The sequence below is a fragment of the Dermacentor silvarum genome, chromosome 9, assembly GCF_013339745.2.
Source record: "Dermacentor silvarum isolate Dsil-2018 chromosome 9, BIME_Dsil_1.4, whole genome shotgun sequence".
Lineage (NCBI taxonomy): Eukaryota > Metazoa > Arthropoda > Arachnida > Ixodida > Ixodidae > Dermacentor > Dermacentor silvarum.
Genome location: NC_051162.1, coordinates 107,848,426 through 107,866,526, shown reverse-complemented (window position 1 = coordinate 107,866,526; position 18,101 = coordinate 107,848,426). Strand labels below are relative to the sequence as shown.

Sequence of the window (18,101 nt, the reverse complement as noted above, 5' to 3'; positions counted from 1 at the left end):
AGAAAGCACATTCGAACAAACCTTTGGGCCTTAGGGTGACTTCACCAGACGCAACGTCTCTGGGAAGGTTCTTGGGCGAAGGGACCACAAAGACTAGCTCAGAGAGCACGTCCGACCAGTACAGGACCTGGTGGTGGCCGCTGTACAGGCTTCCACCATGATCTGCTGGCAGGTCAGCTGCACGGAGACAGTGTTCACTTGCAGTGCGCCCCTGTGGTCGAAGCTCGACATAACTAACACGGATATAGCTAATTGTCAGATATAACAAATTATCGGATATAACAAAGTAAGTGTAAGGTTTGGTTGGCCATGTTTAATATAAATGAGATCATCATCATTAGCCCAACATCAGTCTTAAGCTTTAGGCCTGCACTCAGTCCCTAACCCTTCGACTGCCAAGATAAGAATTGATATGGGAATGACCTTTATGCTGCTGCCTTTTTTATTTGCCTCAAAAGAGACCTGTTGCACAATGCCAACAACCCTGGGTGCTCAGTAGGTTCCTGCTGCCATCACGGAGGGTAGCAGGAACGATTCAGATTCTTTTCACCGTGAATGCCATGAACAGAGGTCAGAAATAATTGCCGTGAATGCAGGTCCAAAACGGCATTAATCGAAGCCACCACCTGCCATTATTTTGAACCTGTGCTCTCGCATGCAGATTCCCTGGCAGCCATAACCACCACCGTGGCCTAGCTGCTTTGACGTTGGCTGCCAAGTTTCCTGCTGTTTGGTGCACAGCAAAGCAAAACGCATTGGATATTGCCGGTTTTGAAAAGTCAGCTTCGCCGCAATATGGGGTGTTATGCGGTGAAGCCTATGCAATGTATTGCGGTGACGCATACTAAGAGTAAAAAGAGGCAACGGTTACGGGACACTATTTGTATTCCCTAATTATGCACGCGTGCATCCGCTGTCTCCGGTCAAAGTACGAGCACTAATATGCCTAATAAGTGTACGAGCAGGCCTTCAGAGCTATTTCGGAGGTGCGCACGGTGATTTGAGTTCTTGGGGAAGTAAAAGGTATACATTCATTTTTTTTTTTTTTTTTTGGACTGACCGATCTTTCGATGCACGTGCGCAACCTCTGTCTCATTTAGCACAGGGGCTTTGTTGCACCACAGGGGCTTTGTTGCTTTTTGTTGCACAGAAAGGTGAAATGGTCGAAAACCATGCCTCACCAATGTTGAAATCCCCACTGGTGACTCGCCACGACGTGGCTACGTTGCCAGTCCAGCCAGTGTGCATTCCCACATCCACCGGCCAGCCCAAGGACCGCAGGAACTCCAGGAACTGGGGGTGCACGTTTCGGCTGCTCGTCTGCATTAAAGAAAAAAAAATCCCGGCAAGACCAACCTTGGGTTAATATCTTTGCTTAAGAGTGCGCATTACGGCAAGAAATTTGCCGCCGATTTCACAGATGCACATGATGGGCCTTGCAAAAAAACAGCAGAACTTTTTCTGGCATTAAAACATGCTGAATCACAAGACACGATGTGCTTAACCTTATACAAATGTGCCAAAGCACCACAGTACGATGGGAGACGCACAGCATATCTCGGCAACAAACGGGTCCCCCACATTCTATTTCCATCATCAGCTAGCAGATGTGCGCGCTCACTTTGTATAAGTAAATTGTTGCTTTGCAACATGGGCTAATGTGCCACCTTGCACGAGGGAAATTCGTAAAGGTGTTTTATTCCACCTTTCCAGGCGGAACCATCAAGTCTGTGACTTGATGGTTAGAGCACTGGGCTTCTGTGCTAGGAGCCCCGAGTTCAAAACCCAGTGACCCAAGTTGGCCCATTAATGGACAAAAACGTACAAATCACAAAGTGGGAGGAACAGTCAAAGAAAGCTACTGCTTTAAAAAAGAGGAAACGGTAAGTGCAATCCTCTGAGAGCAAAGCAGGTGGTAAACTGGTTTAGCTCCCTTTCCAATTTTTCCCATAAACAAACGTGATGCAGTAAACATTTATAGCTCCCTGAAATAGAAAATTGTCACCCACCTTGACTGTAGCACTAAGTTATAATGGAAACCTATACGGATTGTGTGTTTCATAAACCTTCCTCCACCTTGTGCAGACTTCTGCACAACTGATTTGTCATATTCCGTGAACAGTTTACATAAAATCATTGTAACGTTTACGAGGCTTTTGCAAGAGCACTTTGCAAAATAGCGGTATATTTCAGCACTGTATAATACCATCAATTTTATCCACTTTGCATGTCTCAATAAGTGCAGTAAGCAAAATTCTGATATCACAGTCTATTGCCAAGTGACGAGTTAAAAGCTTGATGCCTCAGTTTTCCTTTTTAATTTTGCAATATTCAACAGCTGTTGTAAAAACGAAATTGACAGCCTAAATAAAAAATCTTTCTACAGGGTCAGTAGATTTTATTTTCTTCTCCTGAATGTAACAAATCTCATCAAAATCGGAGCAGTGGATGCCAAGCAAAATGATTTCACTGTTGCCATGTGCTGTATTCACTCAATTCTAATGCACCCCCAACTGTACCATGCACCCGTTTTTTCACGGACGCAAATGGAAAACTTATTACCCGCAATTGTAACATGCACCTTGACTACTGTGTTTCAAAAGGCTACTTCTGTACAGATGCAGCGGCGTCTGGGCCAGATTTTATTGTATGACTGATTTTTAGTGGCCATGCAAAAGTTCCAGTGCTCACAGTACAAAAAAGAATGGCCTTCGAGATCTGTTTCCATTATTCGCATTAGCTGCACTATAACACCGTAGTGTCTAGGGGACACTACGGAAGCGGTCACACGTCAAATCTACACTTCTGTATCCACTGCAGTAGCTTGATGGCTATGGCATTGCTTGAGGTCACGGGTTCAGTCCCAACCGTGGCAGCTGCAATTCGACGGAAGCGAAGTACGAAAACGCCAGCGCATTTAGATTTAAGTGCACGTTAATGAACACCAGGGTGTGAAAATTAATCCGGAGTCTACCACTATGGCGTGCCTCATAATCCGATCATGGTTTTGGCATGTACAGCCCCATAATTCCATTAAAGTTTAACACTTCTGCCACGATGCGATGTGCCATGTGAGGCAACGATAATGATCGACACTCTCAGATATTATGAACAATGGCGCGCAACAAAGCCTCAAGAAAACACATCTCCCTGTGTGTTCTGTGTACTACGCAGACAAACAGAAGTGGTGCATGCAAGGTAACATTTAACATCAACTCGCCACTCTCGTATTGGACTAAATGCCGAAGAAATTACACATTCACCGTCAACATCACCGCTAATTATCGTCAGTCGAAGCAAGAAGCATAGAAAGCTTCGCTTACGTCGATTCTCACAGTACGTGGGATCTGCATATTTCTTTTAGCTAGAAAAATTGTTGCTCAATGGCAGCCGCTTTCCTAAAATCAGCTTCGCCACACAGTTTTTTAAGTGAGCTTCGCCGCAGTACATCCAAGTTATGCGGTAAAGCACACGACCATTGCAAAGGTGGTTTTGGTTTTGTGCCCGGTTGCACCGCGCTGACAATTTTCGGCCCAATTGTGTATTAAAAAAAAAGGAGTGACGTATTAAAATCAGGCAAATACTGTAATCAGACATTGCGAGCTACGGTTACTGCTTCAAAATCTTCCTCGGATGGGCCAAGAGAAGGCATTTTCGACAAGAGGTGATGTGTGTTGAATGCCTTCACTGGTCCCCTAACCTGCGCCAAGAAAGACACTGTCACTAAAGAAGTTTCTATCGGGGTCTCTATAGGGGTCAGACACCTGTGTGCTGACTAGTCAAGTTCAAATTATCGGGCAAAGGCCAATATTACGATCGCAATAACGAAAGCTTGGGCCCATAGAAATGCATGGGCGCCAGCCGGGACCTACAGTCGGAATCAAATTAACCGGTGTCAAATTAACAGGACTCTACTGTATTTAAGAAGGAGCTCCTAAGGTAAACTCTTTCTTTTAAATGGAGCAGTAGTACATCACAGAAACTCACCACGTTGCCGAGGATCTCGAGCGGGGTCACCTGACCCTCCTTGACATAGAAGACGAACACGGTGTCATTGGTGCGTGACGGGATGCGGTCAAGGCTGTCGAGTGCACTGTAGAACCCCGCCTGGTTCTGGTTCAGGGCCATCAGGGGCTGGCCGTTTCCCGTACCCGCCACCTGAGGTCCAACACACCAAAGGAACAGCAGCAGAGCTTGGTCATCATCATCACATTAGCCTAGCTCATGTCCACTGCAGGACGAAAGCCTCTCCCAGCTATCTCCAATTACCGCTTTCCTGTACCAGATAACCCCGTCTTATGCCTGAGAGTTTCCCAATTTCATCGCACCACCTAGTTCTCTTCCACCCTCAACAGTGCTTGCCTTCCCTTGGTACCCACTTAGTATTGATGTGCCAATATTGATGCAGAGTGTAAGCGGGCAGTACACGGTTTGTTCTGCTCCATTACAAGCAGGAGGACAGCTCAAGCTGAAGGTAGTAAGTGCAACACAGCTTGAAAGAAGTTCAGTGACAGGAGCTAACACACGTTGGCAGAGATGCCGCAGTGTCAATACCTTTGTGACGTCATCCCAGAGGAATCCCAGGTGAGACAGGAACAGGCGGGCAGTCTGGAAATCTTGACAAACACTGAAACGACAAAAAACAAAAAAAAGCTTTAACACCGTTAGCAGTTCAAAAGGTTGCAGCTAAACATTAACATTCTTGCTTAGTTATTTTTTATGAAATAGCACTGTAAATGAGAGTCGCCAGCCTTTGTTGGCTATGTCAATGCAAAATTTCTGCCAGAGGTGATCCCAGAGGTAGTACTATCAAAGGCATGAATGGGCTAATCCTGTACGATATGCATCCTCGCAATGATTGTAATGCAATGTAATGTAATGCAACGAAGACACCAAGAATGGAAAATCAGGTGCAGCATTTAATCACGTGGTTTACACATTGAACTGTACTTGTTGTGGAGCTGTGTTACTGCTGAACTACTTAACAGACAAAACGAATAGATCATAAAGAAGTAAGGAGTAGGCAGGCAGCGTCAGCAGAACATGGTCAGAAGGTGTTAGTAGGTAGCATCCAGTACATAAGTCATAAGGTCGTAATAATTCATGGATGACAATGCGAGAGAGAGCAAGTACATGTGGATGTTGATGGGCAATCATCAAAACGTAAGTGGCCATAATTTGCAATACAGTGTCAGCTGTAGCATGTGAACCTGAGATTTTATTTCTTGAGAGAGATCAGGACAAAGGCCCGTCCTGGTCTGAAAAACCGGTCGTTTACTGTATTTGCCAGTCTTGTTTAACAAGCCCCCAAATCAAACGCGCACTCACTTTCCACGTATTCAAAGTAAAAAAATTATGTAGAAATTATATTAAATCTCCTAAACGAAGAAATCTAACGCGTACACGATTTTAGCAAGAAAAAAATCACCAGCCTTCCCCTGTCGAGAAAATGGGGGTAAGCGAAGCTTGTCATGTGTGTTTCTGACCTTCGTGGTGATTTTCTGTCTCTCTATCTTTCTTTCTCTCTCTTTATTTTTCTCCTTTTCTCTCTTTCTATATCTCTTTCTTTCTTTCTCTCTCTTTCTTCGTTTCTCTGACCTTCGAGGTGATTTTCTTTTTCTCTCTTTCTCTTTCTCTCTTTCCTCCTCTCTTTTGTCCCTGGTATGTGCCAATGAGCTTGGACCCTTTCTGCACTATCGCCAGGATCGGCCCACTTTTTCAGCGTGACACCGCCACCACCACCACGGACAAAACTTGTGAGCCTATAAAGCTTCGCTTAAAATGTGTTGCACAATGGCGGCCGGTTTTCTAAAGTCAGCTTCACCGCCCAGATCTTAAAGTCAGCTTTGCTGCAGTACATTTGTATTATGCGATGAAGCATGCAAACACTGCGAAGGCAGTTTTGGTTTCGTATCCCATCGCACCACACAGGCAATCTTCAGATCAATTTGAATGAAAAAAAATTTTTTTCTTGTTAGAATCAGATAAATACCATAACCGGTCATTGTGAGCTACGGTTACAGCTTGAAAATCTTCTTAGGGCTGGCCGAAAATAGGCGTTTGCAACGGTTGATGACGTATGTTCAAAGCATTCACTGCACCCTAAGCTCCACCGAGACACACTGCAACTAAAGGGGTCTCAATTGGGGTCACCATAAGTGCCAGCCACGTGCATGCTAATGGGCCAACTTTGAATTATCCGGTGAAGGCCAATTTTAAGATCGAAATAACAAACGTTTGGGCCCATAGAAATACATGGGGACCGGCCGGGACCTTCGGTCGGGATTGAATTCACTGAAAAAGCTAATCAACCGGAATCAAATTAACAAAAGTTCACTGTATAACATAAGCCGTCCTTTAACATTAAGGAGAAGGAAAAACCGACTAAATTCCATTAGAAAGATTTCATTTCTGACAAAATACCTGCCTGTGGGGCTTCATGTCAGATAAGTGCTTTAACTATTGCCCAAACACTAATTCAGCGCCCTCACTAAGAGTGGACCACACTGCGCTATCCCTTGCACAAGTTTGCACGGCAGCATCATCATGCCTGGGCAAAACAATCACCCTACGAGACACAACAACGAGGCATAGTAAGCAGACCTTACCAGCATTAATCTAAGCTGAAGATGTCAACCAAAAGCATAGTACACTCAGGTCAGAATTCAATTAAAATGCTATTTCATTTTCATGCTTCCTAAGTGAGCCAAGTGCCACTCTGTTATCACTATAAATGTCCCGGTTAACGGCTCTATTCCTGATGGAATTATGTAATGACACAACAAATGCTACCTAATATCCTCACTGCAACAAATATATGCCGCCAAGCGCACCATTCCTTTGATAAAGTGCTTTCTTGAAGCTTTATTCAAGACCTTAATAAAGCATTCAGCTTTTCTCTTACACTGACAATCATCGTCCATGGTTTCTCCACAAAGCTATTTATCAGCGACATCATATACAACATCAGCGAGGACATTACAATGGGTGTGATGGCTCACAGGCACCAGACAATGGGCAGACACATGCACACCCTTTCCCTTAAGCCATGTACAAGCAGACTAAAAACAAACCTAGGAGCGTGGCAGTCCGTGGCCGGATCTGGGAAGTCCTGCTCTAGCATGGCCTCTTCCCATCGTCGGCAGATGCTTTTCTCGACCTTGGCCTGCTGGTCGAGGAAGCCCAACATTTGGGCCTCATCGCGCGTCAGCGTCTGTGACGTCGGGTCTGGTATGCTCTTGTCGCTGGCATTGAGAACAAGAAAGCAAATGACTCAAGAATGAAAAAAGAAGCACTCAATGTGGACAGCATGCATACCCGAGCTCAAGTTAACTGAAGTCAACTACAAACGGAGGTTAAAAAGAAGAAAGCATGCGGCAGCTTATTGCCTTTCCTCTTCTGTCTTTACTTCTATTACAGAATTTCTTCCCTTCATTAGCTATACAGCCGAGCCTTGTTATAACAAAGCTACATCTGACACAAAAATATTTGTTATATAGCCAACATTTATTATAAGCACATATTATTCGTTGCACGCTCTGATAATGGTGAGATGCATGTTAGGTTCCAATAACTTATTACATCACGACAGTGTTCAATGCACCATATACAGTTTATATGGATGTGTTGCTTAAACAAGTTTATGTATTGTAACACACATTAGATTTCTTTTGTCACCTTCTGAATCAGTTTGCTTGGATTACTATCTAATTTTCATGTCGACTTATTGTTTTAGTGTGTCATATGCTCACTTCTTTATTTTTACTAGAACGAATCTCAACTAGCCACTGGCTAGACATTCAGACACGATGTATTTTGCAAAATGTCTATTGTGTGCAAAATTAATTCAAATTCGAATGTAAAAAAAATTTATTTGATTGGGTTTAAGCTTTCAAAGCAACATAGGGCTATGAAAGAAATTGTAGTGGGATTAGTCCAAATCAATTTCAATCACTGCGGAGTCTAACGTTCGCACAAAACACAACATTACAAGCATTTTTGCATTCAGTCCCCCGCGGAATGTGGGCCTGTGGCTGGTAATCAAACCCCTGACCTCATGTTTAGCAGCAGAATGCCATGGCTGCTGAGTCATCCCAGCGGGTTTGACAACTGAAGTTGGCTACAAATGAGGCATAACAAAAACAACAAAAAAGAAAAACATGCAGATGTTTATATATTCTTTCTTTTTTTTGTGCTTTCTGTTAAATTATTTTTTCCTTTCATACAGAAACTTTGCATGCCTCTTTTTGTTGGTTCCACAAATTTATAACTAAGCTCATTAAATACAGCTCTAAGGTTAAATATAACTTGACAAAAACTTTTTAGTTAAAATTCTGGGGTTTTATGTGCCAAAACGACGATTTGATTATGAGGCATGCCATAGTGAGAGACTCCGGATTAATTTTGACCAGCTGGGGTCCTTCAGCATGCACCCAATTCATGATTCACCAGTGTATTTGCTTTTCACCATCAAAATGCGGTTGCCACAGCCGGGATTCAATCCCGCACCCTCGGGCTTAGTAGCGCAAAACTTTGCGAAAGATTAAATACAACCAAACACATTATCACAAAAATAATTGTCGGAGTTATAAAACTGGCGCTCCTCTTTCACCATTTGAAAAACATACGCAACAATAATTGTCTGAGTTATAAAACTGCGCTCCTCTTTCACCATTTGAAAAACGTACACTACCTTGCATCTTAGAATAAAGCTCTGACAGATGACATGTACTACATTTCGAACATAAATACAGGTATGTCAACAAAGATAAATAAAGAAGCACGAACCTTGCAGCACATGTAGGTCACAAGTTATTTTGATGGGGGCAAAATTCAAGAACACCCATGTACTCTTAGATTTAGGTGTACATAAAAGAACCCTAGGTGGTAAAAATTAATCTGGAGTCCCCCTACTACGATGTGCCTCCTAATCGGATCATGGTTTTGAAACATAAACCCCAAAATTAGATTTTGTTATTTAATTTCTTAGATGCTGTTTTAGTTTCTCTTTCAAAGTAAACCAAAAGTGTTGCCAAATGGTGAATAAGTGATGATTCAGAGTCCAGCTAGTTTTAATGCGCTCAGAAGGACTTACATTTCGCAGGTGGGAATTTCGACGATGCTTTCGGGAAAGAGTGACGGAGGCGGGTTGGTTCGCTCCGCTGGTTCGTAACAGGGCATCGGCCTGCCTGGGTTCACAGCGGCACTTCGAGCACCAGACTGCGCGCGCACACAGTGAATAAATCAGCTGTTGAAGGTGACACAAACAATCTTGGGCCACCTACCAAAAAGTACACATTTCATATTGTTCTTCAGAGCAAGCAGAGTTGCCAGGTCCCACGACTCAAAACATAGCCACAAGAATATGCGAAAGCAGCCAAAAATATTGATTACAATTAGTTGCGTTGCACTCGCAATTGCTCCTTAACTCTTTAAAAACAAGACATGTAAATGCCCGCGAAAATTTTTTTTTTCCACATAAATACACATAGATACACTGAGAATAAGCATAATCAGCAAAAATAAAAATATATTTTGCATAAACTATTACAGCGCTAGGTGGGCAACACCAGGTAGAGCACTGGAAGTGGGCTTCACCCCAAGGCACCTATAGCGCCGTTTGGAACTTGTACAGACAGCTCTCGTCATAGGTGAACCATAGGTGTACATTTCATTTTCTTTATATCACACATATGATATCACTGCAGCCGGAGACCTTGGATTAATCTGTCTCCTCTGACCGTGCTTTCAAAGGAAAGCAGGCCACATGCCAAACTTTTTCCTCATCCAGTGTTCCGGCTTTAAATCAACAAATGATGCTTGCTGCTTGTCATTCAGTGTTGGCCGAGGACATTTAGTCGGAAACTCTGTACTCAACACTGAACCTCGGCAAGATTTTTGTTTTTTTCTGGAGTGTTGCAGCAACACTCCGTCCATAACGGGTTACAGATAAGGCAAATAAAGCTTAGAGGGAGGGAGGAAATAGGGGGGAGGAAATAAACTAGGAGGGAGTAACGTAACGCAGCCAGCCTTGGCAAGCCAACTCTCTGCGGAACCATTCCTTTTGCTGTTTCCCTCGAAAAGTCGGCTCAACATGTGACCTCTGGGACTCAGCTACTGGCTGAGAATGTTTGTTTGCCAGTAGTTTTTAATCAATGTACACTTGTTCGGATTTCCTGCAGTAGCTCTGCCTTCACAGCAGTAGCACTGAGGCCTACCGCACTTGACAATCACGTGTTGGGCCTATATGTTTGGCTCCAATCATGTTGCACAGTGCCCCATCCTAGCTCCTTCCTTTCCCCATGGTATTAGCCCCTTCTAGCTTGTGACGATATCATGACATACCAAACTTGAGCTCCTAAATCCAAATGGGACGTCTAAGCGATAGAAATCATGATTTTCATGTCATGTGCAGTCACTTGACAAGAACATGACGGCATGTCGCCATCTCTGACTCGGAAAACAATGCGCTGCACAGGGAGTCTACAACGTGGGCGAACACTCCAGGAAACTTGCACGGCTGCATCCATTCTGATGCAAACGTTTGCAGTTGTCACCTCTGCAAATACTGATTGAATTAAAGGCTGCCATAATGATGCGAGATGGTTACCCTGCCAATTAATAGTTTGGGTGCCACTAAAATATTGTAATATAAAAGTATTTTTTCATGCTATACACCGTTTTTTCATAACGAGCCGATAAATTTCACCCAGAGGTAGCAAATGGTGTAAGAACTAACTTTGGATGCTCTAACCTCACATAAACGTATATTTCTACATAAAAGTATACTTCTAAGTGCAAGCCAAATGTGTTATTTTTTGTTATCTTCTATCAGCATTCTTCTTTCAAATTATCTTGAAGCATGTGAGAGGCTACAGGTTGCAGTTATCTGATGGGATCTATTATATTTGCTAATTTGCTCGATAAATTGCAATAAAGCACAAGAAGTGAAGCAGCCTGACAGAAAAGAAATTCAGCTAGACTAATTCTTTAGCACCTGCTAGTATATTACAATGGCAGAAAACAGCAATAATGTGGCAGCATGTCATGTGAAATGTTCTAATTCATAATTAGTAATTACATAATCAACAATAGAAGAAAAGAGGCATAAATTAACATAACAAAAATGCTACATTTGCAGTTGTAATGACTTGGAAGGTACAGTCTAAGGCAGTTAAAACCTACCTTGTGGCGTGGAAGATGACGCAGCTGCATTGTCCACGCGTGCCTCCCAAAAGGGACCCTGACCAAAAGTGTCACGGTTGGAAGTGCACCTGCATATCAATAATTTCATGAGGCAACGATGTAACAAAGAGCTCAATTCAGAAACAACATGTTTTGTGGGGCTACTGTGCACTGACTAGGTTGTCCCACAATATACCACCCAAATTTTAAATTTCTTTATTGCCAGCAGATTTTTAAGTGACTGAATGCGACAACACTTTGATGCTTTTTCATGTGGATTTCTGAAAGAGGCAGTATGTGCATGAGAAGTCGCAATGTCCAGATATGTTTTGTCAGAAGTGCTGTCGCTTGACTGACGTCATAGTGGTAGGCTCCGGATTTAATTGTGCACACTCACCCTGATCATTGCCGAGGTTTTGTTCCAGCACGGCGATAACGGCGGAGTTTTGCGAGACGAAGTAGCGAAAGTGCTTGCCAACGGCTTCCGGCAGTGATGACGTGGCGTCGGCGTTCCCAAACTTGAGCAGCGCCTCTTCATCAAGCAGGGAAGACAATGTCTCCGGACCGGCCATCTTAGGGAAGTAGCCCTGGGACAGGCAATGGTGGCAGTAATGGTTAACAGTAATAATGGTAATGGTTTATCTGTTTTAACACATTTGTATGGACACTCCAGGGGTCGTATTCTGTAATGCTTCGATTTTCGAAGAATTCGCTTTGCGAGCAGTGATACATCACCGCCTGGGTGACGCCATCACCACGGGGCATACACGCATATTATGATGACGTCATGCACATGTCAATCATGCGGAAACCGAATCCGTCGTCTGCTACAAAGCAAAGCGACGTGAGGCGCCCTGGTGTGATTCGAAGGTGCCGTGTGCCATGTGCAGAGCCTGTGCTTGCTGTGTGCACAGGTGAGATCGGCGTTCAGAGCAAGAAGCATTCCTAATTTGCTATGTTTTCCCTTGGTTTGTGACGTTCACATCCAGAAAAGAACCTGCATGCCGATTGGCCTCTGTCCTTCCTCTCGTTCTCATTATGTCAGCAGATCACCCAAATGTGACGCCGCCAAAGTGAATTCTTCAGAAACTGAATTGCTACAGAATACAGCCCCAGCTCAGAAACACAGCCAAGAGGAACCCCATGCTATACATTTCTATGCACATAGAAACGAAGAAATTGGCTTGCTCAGCATACACTGCATCAAATTCGAGGAGGTTTGTTGCATTTAAAGGAAAAAGTTGAAATCTAATGACCGAAGAAACAACTGGCTGGAGCAGATTTCTCATTTAGCGCAGCAATTTTCCAGGAATGTTTGTCCATTTGAGAAATATTTTCGTTGAGAAATAGCCTTTCTTGACAAATGGCAAACGTGTTGATAGTATGTGCACGCTAAAGCAGTGTTTCAAATGTAAGGGTGCTTTTACTCTTCACGTTATGTTTGCTTATTACCTTTTTTTCTGTGATTATTGGAGAAATATATTTTGCTACGGCTTCAACAAAACTTTAGTTGCGAGTTCAGTGCAGGAGTGTGTCCACTCTGTCTCCGTCTGGGCACAACAATTATATGGAGACGAATTACCAGCGAAGCTGTTTAGGCTATGTACAAGGGGCTGCACCACATTATGAAATCGTAAATTTTTTCCATATGGCACCACACTATGGCGACACAAGCGCCACCGCCATCACCGCACCTCCCATGCATCTGCCACAACTGCTGCTGCAGCTGCGCTGGCACCTCCGACGCGCATGACTTTATAACCACAGAAGCGCAGGCTACGTGCACAGGTGCCGTCCCGCCACACCCTTTCCCCCTCTCCCCATACCAGTCTCCATTGCTGCAACGCTGTCGCCACACTCTTTACCCCTCTACCCATGAATGCGCGTGACGTTATAACCACAAAAGTGCAGGCCTCGTGCATAATGCTGTCCAATCGTATCATCTCAATTCCTGTCGCTGATGCGTACGCAAGCCGCCCAGGGTACCCCCCAACGGAATGCATGCGGGGGATGCGTACGGGGGCAAGAGGTAAACAGCTTCGCTGTAAAAAGTCGAGCTGTTTTTTTTTTCTACCATTAACTGCTCGCCCAAATGTTGGATCTAATAAATAAATATCTGCCATGAGAAAAGAATGGGAGAAACTGCCATGTCGCGACTTTTATAAGCAACTCATTGCTATGCGACATGATGCACACAAAGAACAGTGGTAAGGTTGACAATTAATCGTGCATTCCATTCTTGTGCCTCTAACTAAACAAAAACTGGCACTTGAGCACATGCTCTTTCCTTTCTTTAAGCAAACTTCTACTATGTGATGTGATGCACGCACCAATTGTGTCAAAGTGCAGACAGCGATGGAATCTTATTTTTCTTCCTTCTGGGGTTTTTACGTGCCAAAACCAGTTCTGATTATGAAGCCACGCTGTAGTGGAGGGCTCTGGATTAATCTTGACCACTTGAGGTTCTTTAACGTGCACTACAATGCAAGCACTGAGAGAAGTACAATATATAGGTGTCTGTGGTCTAATAGGTACAGATTGGGCTATTGCGCTGAGGAACCCTAGTTCGAAGTTCCCTACTATAGGAGGCCCAGAACAGCATGAGACAGGAATCTACCTGCCCACCGCAAAGTACCATGCAGGAGGCAAAGAATGCTTAGCCTTCAAAAGAAATGAAGTCAGCTTCCTCACCACGTGATCCATCATGCATGACAAGAGAGCTTCGGCAGCATCTCGAACACGAAGGGAGGAAGGTTTGAGCTCCTTTTCGGCTTTCAGCTGGGGTACATCAGACACCTTCGGCTGTAACATACAACAAATGGTGAGAAATGTTTTTTTGGCATGTACAACAATGCATGGAATAATGCAGTGAGGGCAAATATGAAGGGGAACATGAAATTTGTGTTTCCAGATCGTAAACTGTTGTTGTTTCAACAGCAAAATCAAGCAAGCACAAAGTGATACAAAGAGAAAGTGGTTCAACAAGAAAGCTAGCTACCCAACAGTCACTCAAGTAAGATCTGAACTTGTGCAGTAACTGCTGCTTTAGAGCCAATTCAGTGGCCCATTTCATATTGGCACACCTTGCATATCAGATTAATTTAAGCGAACCCCAGAACTGCTTAACTCTGCACTGTTTAAAGGGCCCCTAGTACTATAGGTCTAAGGCACTATACAACATTCAACATTCTCTCAATAACTTCGGTTGTGTGGACCAAACAGTGTGATTAGGAGGGAGTTGAGTGTAGCTTTCCTACAGACTAAAGCTATTATTTATTAATTGGCAATTTTCAGTGCAACCTTAGGTTCCCGCCCTGTCCCCTCTCCCATTTCGCGACTCTTCCCCGAACCTTCATAAAAACGGGGCAATGGCTTGGGCAAGCAATCAACAAAACTTTCATAATTTCCCACAATGCCCATTATTTCATAACTCCTAAACTTTTAACCTTCCACACAGCACCCTCCCTAACTCCCACATAGCAATTTCTAATATACTATGACTTCTGGTTTCTTATACAGATGAGGATATCTTCAGATCATGCACATTCACCATTATTACATATGTTTCTGGGTGGTTCTAGTTGCAAAAGTTGACAGACACTTTAGCATATGCTAGAGAGGATGAAGGTAAAAGGCTATGCACTCACGAGACATTAGTTAAATTACTTGACATTCTCATTCGAATGCATTGTTGCTTCCTATTACTTGTTTTCTCCCACCAAAGGGCGTGGGTTTGAGTGCCTTAATTAACTCTACCTTAATTAACTGTGCATTAGTTAAATTTACCCTAATTAACACCAAAGGTCGTGGGTGTGACTCCCACCAGTCAAGGGTTCGACTCCGACCAAAGGTCGTGGGTTTGAGTACCTTAATTAACCACCCTAATTAACAACAAAGGTCATGGCTCAGACTCCCACCAAAAGTCGTGGGTTCGAGTAGCTTAATTACCTATGTCTTAATTAACTGTGCCTTAATTAAATTCTCCCTAATTAACACCAAAGGTTGTGGGTTCGACGCCCACCAAAGGTTGTGGGTTCGATTATCAATGGTGGCAGCATCAATTTTGGTGCCATGATGCTGAACGGTCAATTTTTCGATAATGCCGGACAACTGATTTTCCGACCCATGATCCACTTAAGGCCTTAATAACAGCTTCACTGCGGAAATCACTGGAGCTGCACTTTTAAGTACTTGTGCGGCAAGATGCAAAAACCCAGAGACGGTACCTGCGACTTGGATCCCGATATACCGAGTTCGACGACCTCGAGCACATGGTGCACAGTCTCCTTGTCTTGCATGAGGAGAGGGTGCGCCATGAGCCACGCCGTCAGGCACTGGAACGCCGCCACAATGGTCGAGTGGAGGTCGCGCGAGTGGAACGGCGGCGGTCGCTGACACTGGTACACGATGAAGTCGCAGATCCACTTCACGGCGCGCGGACACTCGAGAGAGTCTGCGTAAAAAGACCAAGCAGAAAAACAAACGAAAGCCCAGTCATCCACTGCATACGTGCAGAAGAAACCGATTGTGATGCCAGTGTGTGATTCCTTACATGGTCGTGCTGTGAAAAGGACATTAAAGAGAAACATTAAATCATTTTTAGACTGCTAAAGCATTACTTCAAAACTCTATTTTTCTTAATTTCCTGGTAATAGATTGTTTACTATAAGAAAAAATGAATGTTAAGGTTCCATTTTTTTTTTTTTAATTTTGTACCGAGACGTGAGCACCGGTAAGTTGCGACGTCATGGCTTTCAGTGTAGTTCGGCTGTTGCGCAAAAGTTTTTTAAACTTGCCAAGCTCATACTTTGCCTCTTTCAGAATACAATGTAGTTCACCTTTACTGATAAAAAATTAAGCACGCATGAGCTTAATTGTGCCTACATGATTGGGTCCTACATGGTCATGCGTTAAGCTCTGCAACCATTATGCAGCAGCCTTCCATAGGCCACAGGATATACTTATTGCTATAGACACTAATACAGTTAAACGTTGATTGAACAAAGTCCATGGGATGAGAGAATTTCGTTAAATTGAGAACATTGTTAAATTGAAAGCTCCTCAAGCTACCAAGGGCTGTTTGTTAATTTGAATAGGTGACACACTGAGATAATCGAACTGCCTAGGAACGTGGGAGTTTTATTAGTATATAGGTGAAATTTACCAAAGGTGTTCCCAAATTGATCGTTTTTATATATCAATCAAATCCTAATGAATAACTGTGTTTCTTGAAGAGATTCAATTTTTTTAAACTTCAATTGCCATTCAGTCATGCAGTTATGCAGCTGACCTGCGCAAGAGAGTTCCAGGTATCTAACCACCTTAACAGGCCAAAGAAATCCAACACCTAAATTAATGGCTGGCATACCCACATTATCCCTGTATTTCCCCCAAAACTTTGTTAAACTGCGCAAGACATTGAGTTCACTTCTTTGCATTTCCAATGAACATGCCTCTATGAAATCACTCTATGAACAAGTGCTAAAGAATTGGAAGCAATTGTTGAAAGGTAATTTACTAATGCAAAAGAGATAATTTTTCTCTTTAGTGTCCAGCTGCAGTAATGAACATAACTTCCTCCAGCATCAACCTTATAAGACGCACTGAGGATGTAGACACAAACACTACACTGTTTTACAGATTCAAACTTCAAAGCAAAGTAATTGTCACCTTGCTGGGGCTGGCGAATTCTCGCAAGTCCCGACAACACCTCGAGCGCGGCCAGTGAAACGTGGACGTCGGTCTTCCAAGAGGAAATCAGCCGGTGGCAGACAAGGTAGATGGAACGCACAAATAGAGCATTGGCCGAATCTAAAAAAAACAGAAGCACAGACGCAGGTCTCCATAAAGAAGGCGTTCATAGAGAAATAAAGGAAGCAAGGAATCCTCGTAAAGAAACCAGTGACATTTGCTGTAGCTGACATCTCCTGACACAAACCACTGAGTGACATGAGTCGCTAATGAACACAATTAATGACAGTGACAAGGACATGATTGACAATTGCTTGCTATTTGCAGGTAAGTGAGGACAGAGGCCAAGCAAGCGAAAAGTACAGTGAATCTTAAAACCGATGGAATGGCAGACCCGTAAATGCCCACAGTTCCATGCATACAGACAGCCTATAGACTACACATAGACCAAGCCACAAATTTGAGCTTTCGGAAAAAAACAACAAAAAAAAAAGAAAGTAATCTTGCTTGTATAACCCGTAGAGCCCATCTGTAGGATCCCGTATATAACCCGTCTTCTTTTTTAAATTATTAAAAGAAAACAAAAAGGCTTTGCAATTTAAGAAAACATTGTCCCAGTTTGGGAATCAAACCCAATACCAACAGCAGTTGATCCCAGACTCATCAAAATATCACGGGAATTTGTTTCTACCATTCTTGTTTTGATGCATAAGATCATGCCCAATGCACATTCAGGAAACGGTTGTGGATCAATATCACGTTCTGAACTCGAATGATAAAACATGAAGCAAGTTTCACTCTAGCTAGATAACACGCATAGCACACGTAAATGAAAACTTTTAAAATGAGGCTAAATAGCGATAGCATTGCCAAAAATAATTCAAACGCAATCAGCAGTGATAGGTATACTAGTACATACACTAAGAATAGCAAGTTCCAGGGGCCAATTGTATCTTTCTTATGGTAAAAACAATGTTCTTCAAAAGCTTAGTTGTCTTAGTGGCTTCTCTGCAGAACTTTGTCGCCACTAAAAACTGCGCACGCCTTTGCATTTACATTCAAATCAAAAGGTGGATGTCATGTGGCTTCAATATGCCAATTCGTAGTCTAAAAGTTGCTTTTATCAACTCTGATAATGGTGTGAGAAATGTTATAAAGTATGCTCAACAGCGCAAAGTGCTAGTAAACATCTCAATAACTACTAACACAACTAACAAAAGTGAATA

At 43.2% G+C, this 18,101-nt stretch overlaps 1 protein-coding gene across 3 annotated transcripts in view; it reads right to left on the bottom strand.

Annotated features, from left to right (window-relative positions):
- The window catches only part of LOC119464081 (ral GTPase-activating protein subunit beta-like), a 45,376-nt gene that overhangs the window by 8,778 nt on the left and 18,497 nt on the right, over positions 1-18,101 (bottom strand). For all 3 annotated transcript variants that reach the window (XM_037724912.2, XM_049656483.1, XM_049656484.1), the window contains 11 exons: positions 16,855-16,995; positions 15,411-15,637; positions 13,876-13,986; positions 11,582-11,771; positions 11,185-11,273; positions 9,095-9,219; positions 7,074-7,244; positions 4,555-4,627; positions 3,988-4,158; positions 1,182-1,320; positions 22-177 (listed from right to left, as the gene is read on the bottom strand). In XM_037724912.2, the coding sequence (XP_037580840.1) occupies positions 22-177; positions 1,182-1,320; positions 3,988-4,158; positions 4,555-4,627; positions 7,074-7,244; positions 9,095-9,219; positions 11,185-11,273; positions 11,582-11,771; positions 13,876-13,986; positions 15,411-15,637; positions 16,855-16,995 (1,593 nt within the window). The remainder of the gene's footprint in view (positions 1-21; positions 178-1,181; positions 1,321-3,987; positions 4,159-4,554; positions 4,628-7,073; positions 7,245-9,094; positions 9,220-11,184; positions 11,274-11,581; positions 11,772-13,875; positions 13,987-15,410; positions 15,638-16,854; positions 16,996-18,101) is intronic.